Source organism: Pelophylax lessonae, assembly GCF_965119305.1.
Source record: "Pelophylax lessonae genome assembly, chromosome: 7".
In the NCBI taxonomy this organism is placed as follows: domain Eukaryota; kingdom Metazoa; phylum Chordata; class Amphibia; order Anura; family Ranidae; genus Pelophylax; species Pelophylax lessonae.
Window position 1 is genome coordinate 171,804,292 of NC_138774.1, and position 6,680 is coordinate 171,810,971.

General features: G+C 38.4%; 1 protein-coding gene across 1 annotated transcript in view; it reads right to left on the reverse strand.

The window, feature by feature from the left end:
- The window catches only part of LOC309560944 (ras-like protein family member 11A-like), a 113,672-nt gene extending 106,992 nt beyond the window's left edge, over positions 1-6,680 (reverse strand). Inside the window, exon 1 of the mRNA XM_082264642.1 lies at positions 6,379-6,680. Within this exon, the coding sequence (XP_082120768.1) occupies positions 6,379-6,499 (121 nt within the window). The 5' untranslated portion in view covers positions 6,500-6,680. The remainder of the gene's footprint in view (positions 1-6,378) is intronic.

Genomic DNA, 6,680 nt, shown 5'->3' on the forward strand with positions numbered 1-6,680 from the left:
TATATAGAAGGATCACAGGAGCTCTGTGATCATTCCAGAGTGAAGAACGGTCAGCTGAGACCATTCTTCTCTCTCAGCGGGGAGCGATCGTGGGTGTCAGACGGCAATCGGAGCCACCTGCCCCGTGCATCAGAGTCTCCGCTGCCGAGTGGGGGGCGGGAGCACGCCGCCCCCTAGCTGCAGGCATGCGACTGACGTAGGTTTGCTCAGGAGGGCCACACTGCCGCAGTAAATAGGCGGTGGGTTGTCGGGAAGCGGTTAAGGGTCTATAATTTTTTTTATCATAAGTGTATTTTAAATGATAGAATCCTAATGACAACTCATTGTATAAAATGTGTATGTTGTATATGATGTGTATAAAAGACACCTGTCCACAGAATCTCTTTCTTCCATTCAAAACTCACCATCATGGGCAGGACTAAAGAGCTGTCAAATTGTAGACCTGCACAAGGCTGGAATAGGCTACAAGACCATCAGCAAGAAGCTTGGTGAGAAGGAGACAACTGTTGAAGTGAATTTTAGCAAATGGAAGAAATACAAAATAACCATCAATCGCACTCGGTCTGAAGATCCATGCAAGATTTGGCCTCATGGGGTAAGAATGACCATGAGAAAAGTGAGGAATCAGCCCAGAACTACACATGAGGAGCTTGTGAATGATCTCAAGGCACTTTTGACCACAATCACCAAACAAACCATTGTTAACAATACGCCACTATGGATTGAAATCCTGCAGCACCTGCAAGGTCCGTCTCCTCAAGAAGGCACATGTAGAGGCCCATCTGAAGTTTGCCAATGAACATCTAAAGGATTCAGAGAAGGATTAGGAGAAAGTGCTGTGGTCAGATGGGACCAAAATTGAACTCTATGACCCTAACAGCACCATCCCTACAGTCAAGCACAAAGGTGGAAACATTATGCTTTGAGGCTATTTCTCTGCTAAAGGTACATGCCGACTTTTCCGCATTGAGCGGGTCAATGGACGCAGCCATGTATAGTGTAATCTTAGATGAGAACCTTCTTCCCTCAGCCAGAACACTGAAGCTGGGTCGTGGATGGGTCTTCCAGCATGACAATGACCCAAAACATATCGCCAAGGCAACAAACAAGTGGCTCAAGAAGAAGCACATTAAGATCATGGAGTGGCCTAGTCAGTCTCCAGACCTTAATCCTATAGAAAATTTATGGAGGGAGCTGAAACTTCGAGTTGCCAAGTGACAGCCAAGAAACCTTAAGAATTTAAAGAATATCTGTAAAGAAGAGTGGACCAAAATCCTTCCTGAAACGTATGCAGACCTGCTAACCAACTACAAGCAACGTCTTATCTCTGTGCTTGCCAACAAGGTTTTCTCACCAAGTGCTAAGTCATGTTTTGCTTGGGGATCAAATACTTATTTTACTTACTGAACTGCAACTCAATTTATAACATTTGTATCATGTGTTTTTTCTGGATTTTTGGTTTATATTCTGTCTCTATCATTTAAAATACACCTATGATAAAAGATTATAGACCAAATCATTTCTCTGTAGGTGGGCAAACTTACAACATTTGCAGGGGATCAAATAATTATTTTCCCCACTCAGTCATTTGTTTTCTATTACTGAGCAATCTAAAAAGGCAAATAACAGTTTTTCATACTTTTATTGGACACTGGGAGAACCAAGTCTAATAAAACTGTAAAGAAAAACTTCAAATGAATTACAGAATGTACTACAATGTGGAAGTGTTCTCTCCACACTTTATGTATGGTATATTACTTTGTCTTAAACTGGAGTAAAATCAGAAATTTTTGTGAAACACAGCTTAATTTAATTAGGATTAGATGCTTTAGAAACATATTATGCAAAAATTCTCTACATTCTGTAAATAATACTCATCCACATTACATTTCATGCTTATAACCCCAAGACAGAAATATTTTTCCAGATTTCAAGTGCCATTATTTTTATTATGCCAACTATCGGTCATACTTCTGAGACCTCTGTTATGATATACATTGTAAAGTGGATGATGCATCTAATAATTATACCAACAGAAAACATTTGAGCAGCCATTGATAATTTAATTAACCAGATTGAGAAAATCTGAAATAAGAATCCTTTATAAGGGACAAGTAATATAACCTGTAAGGCTGTATTAGAATTAGGCCTGAAGTGCTAAGAATTACATGCATAGGAGTATCCAGTGTGTGAGATGTAATATCCATTCAAATGACACATCTGTCTGTGCATGAGGAAATCACATGGTTTGGATAGATTAAGAAAGTTTGCAGGTCATGTCCTCACTAAGGACTCCAGCTATTTAATGTTTATCAGCTGTTGGCGGACATACACTTTGATCACCATTCGCCTGGAAAAGGCATTTTTAGATTGTATGAACGTGCCACAAGCACTTTGTTAAATCCTGCAACTTTAGATCAATGACAGAGTAAAAAAACAAAGTACAAACACACATGGATATTGCATATAAACAATATATTTATGTAAAGAATTGAAGTGGTTGTAAACCCTTATATATACCCAGTGAAGGTACTATCCTCATCTGAAACACAGAGATTTAAAAAAATCCTCCTACATAAGTTGTACCTATTTATCTGCAGTCTTCTCTTCTCTACATCCTTTAAAATCCAGAATTAAATCAAATTATAAAGCTTGTCCCAGCTGTCAGAAAAAAGGTAACAGAGAGCTGAAAATACACCCTGCAGAGCTCAGTGAGGAGAGCTCTGGGAGCTTATGAGAAGGAAGGGACATACCCCCTTCACACAGCACACAGGAACAGCTGAGGCTGTCAATCTGTTGAAACTCCTTCCCCTGTCACCATTTTTCTCTTGGTGTCAAGAAAACTTGTCAGAAGTGATTTATGCAGATAGCAGAGGAACGGAGCAGCAGACAGAAATTATACTTAGTGCTCTTAATTGAGACAAGTACACACTTTAGAGGGATATGTTTTGTTCATTTTTCATGTCAGAGGGTTTACAACCACTTTAATCAAACCGGTTTATTCCTGCGTTATTCAACTCATGTGACATTTACTCAGGTACCCCTTTTGCCTAGGCACTCTACAAAAGCAGTATGTGCTGGACTTCCAATGTATTGGCCAGTAGGGGGAACAACTCAAAGCTTGTGTAGACATTCCCCATTTATATTGTGTACATGTACTTTTTACCAAAGGAACAACATAGTTATTGGATAGTAAAGCTATGTATTAATAAAATAGTTATTCATATAACTACTGCAGTTTAGATTGTAAATGCTGGTTTGTATTCACTGAAACCAAAGGGCAGGTTTTAATTTACAATGATCTTATACTGTGTGCTGCAAAGATTTATATTTCTGTTTTCTAAGTGACTGTGTTTATTTATATCATGCTTTCCAGAATAATAAAGACACAAAACACATGTTTAAAATCATAACCATATGCATTGTCTTGAGTGTTCTACCACCCATAACAATGCTTTTATATTTATTTAGAATGGCTTTATGTCACTTATGTGCACATAAATTGGTTCATAAATATATATTTTATATATATATCTATCTATCTATAGATATATCTAAAACTATATATACATATAGATATATAGATACATTAGTGTACAGTGCACAAAAATGCATTTTTTATTTTAATCTCTAAGACTGAAATGTCTTTATTTCAACTCTAATTTAAGCAGGTATAAAATAGATTTACCAAGGTGCATGAAGCCAACGTTATAGATCATCAGAAAGCACACATTAAAAGGAGATGCACATTCATCTATGTAAATATAAAACTGTCAGAATATCAAAGAAGTCAAAAATAGGTCTTCAGGAAGCAGTCATAATTACCTTCTATGATTTACAAATTTGCTTGACTTCTAGGATGAGGAACATAGATACATTTGCAATCTAAACATTTTAAACAAACAGCTTGCACCGTTTTGGTTTAATATGTGCCATCCATTTGTATGTCAGTTATGTATACTCGGCAGCTCTAACTTTGAACTGTAGTATTGTAAAGAAAATTGACTGCAGTGCAAATTGTGATTAATGCAATATTCGTTTCATCAATTCATAAAAGCTGTTGCAGACAGATTTCGCCAAAGTGTCTCTCATGCATTCGTAAAGTTGTGCAGCCAGAAACAAATTCATATACTGGTCTAGAACTTGTGCTTAAATTTTGGCGCATTCTGTGTGAGACACCTTGGCAAAATCTGTGTGTGCCAGTTCCTCTCTGTACTCTAAAAGAGAGTTGGTCTTAATCAGCTTCATTTTCGTAAGATACAAACTCTAGGTATTTTATTTTGAAACTGGTGCATTCAATGCGCCATGATGTAGAGGTAGTGCATTTAAGAACTACCGGGAATTTGGTTCAGGCTGTCAGAACTAAGTCGCAGATCCTTCATGAATTAAGTGCAATAAATTAACAAGAGGAAATAATACCAGAAAAATCACGCCACGGCTTTACTAAATTCCCCTTTGTGTGTTAATATTGGGTTGACTATACCCTACTGCCCGATTTAAATAACCAGTAATCTTAACTGTTCCAAACCAAAATCTAGGTAATTGACAGGAGAAAGTAAGGTCTCTATTGAGTGAATAATAATAAAATTAATTATTATGTGTTCCTTGAAGTTTGTTGCTAAATCAGAACCCTAAGGGCTCTTTCACATGGGCATGTCCGTATTTCATCCCATTTTTTTGCGGATGAAATACGGACATAATGCATGTCAATGGGATTGCGGATGGTCATCCGCTGACATCCGATTTTCGTCCTTCCAGTTCTGTTCCGTTTTTTGGAATGGAACAGAACCCTATTTTTCTTCCGTTTAAAAAAACGGAAAGGAAGCAAAAATCGGATGTCAGCGGTGTCATCTGCTGACATTCGCAATCCCCATAGACATACATTATGTCCGTATATCATCCGCAAACGGATGGGATTATATGCGGACATACGGAGCGGATGACACAAGTGTCATCCGTGTCCATCAAAAAAAATAAAAGTGCCGCAGCGGAAGAAGATATCGGAGCGGCCGCGTGAAAAAACCCTAAGAGATCTGATCATTCTCCTGATTCTACATTACCTCTACATCAGAACCCTAAGAGATCTGATCATTCTCCTTAATCTACATTACCTCTACATCAGAACCGTAAGAGATCTGATCATTCTCCTGATTCTACATCACCTCTACATCAGAACCCTAAGAGATCTGATCATTCTCCTGATTCTACATTACCTCTACATCAGAACCGTAAGAGATCTGATCATTCTCCTGATTCTACATCACCTCTACATCAGAACCCCAAGAGATCTGATCATTCTCCTGATTCTACATCAACTCTACATCAGAACCAAGAGATCTGATCATTCTCCTGATTCTACATCACCTCTACATCAGAACCCTAAGAGATCTGATCATTCTCCTGATTCTACATCAGAACCCTAAGAGATCTGATCATTCTCCTGATTCTACATCACCTCTACATCAGAACCCTAAGAGATCTGATCATTCTCCTGATTCTACATCACCTCTACATCAGAACCCTAAGAGATCTGATCATTCTCCTGATTCTACATCAGAACCCTAAGAGATCTGATCATTCTCCTGATTCTACATCACCTCTACATCAGAACCCCAAGAGATCTGATCATTCTCCTGATTCTACATCAACTCTACATCAGAACCAAGAGATCTGATCATTCTCCTGATTCTACATTACCTCTACATCAGAACCCTAAGAGATCTGATCATTCTCCTCATTCTACATCAGAACCCTAAGAGATCTGATCATTCTCCTGATTCTACATCACCTCTACATCAGAACCCTAAGAGATCTGATCATTCATCACCTCTACATCAGAACCCTAAGAGATCTGATCATTCTCCTGATTCTATATCACCTCTACATCAGAACCCTAAGAGATCTGATCATTCTCCTGATTCTTCATCAGAACCCTAAGAGATCTGATCATTCTCCTGATTCTACATTAGACCTACATCAGAACCCTAAGAGATCTGATCATTCTCCTGATTCTACATCAGAACCCTAAGAGATCTGATCATTCTCCTGATTCTACATCAGAACCCTAAGAGATCTGATCATTCTTCTGATTCTACATCACCTCTACATCAGAACCCTAAGAGATCTGATCATTCTCCTGATTCTACATTAGACCTACATCAGAACCCTAAGAGATCTGATCATTCTCATGATTCTACATCACCTCTACATCAGAACTCTAAGAGATCTGATCATTCTCCTGATTCTACATTACCTCTTTACTAGTTTTATCATAACTGATCATGTACTCAATGTTACCTACTTACTTACTTTAAAGTAATCTGATCATCTGAATAAAATTTCGAATTAGCTCAGAATATAATAAATGTACTCCTTTACCTGTTTTTCCAACACCACTGCCCCCCAGTACCACAATCTTGACGTTCCTGTTAGGGTCGCAGTCCAGGAGAGGATATTCAGGGATAGGAACCAGCAGATAGTTGTGAGAATACTGGGACATAGTCTGTCAGAAGAATCACAGGCAATTATCCAGCTATTACGGTTATGTGTTACTATTAAGTTCCACGGCTTCTTGACGCTAACACCATGATTTAAAAAGTAAGTGAAACTGGTGAGACTTCCCTGGGAAAATCCAACTGTCCACACTGAGGGTCTCCTTCAGAAGCATAAGAGAACTTCTC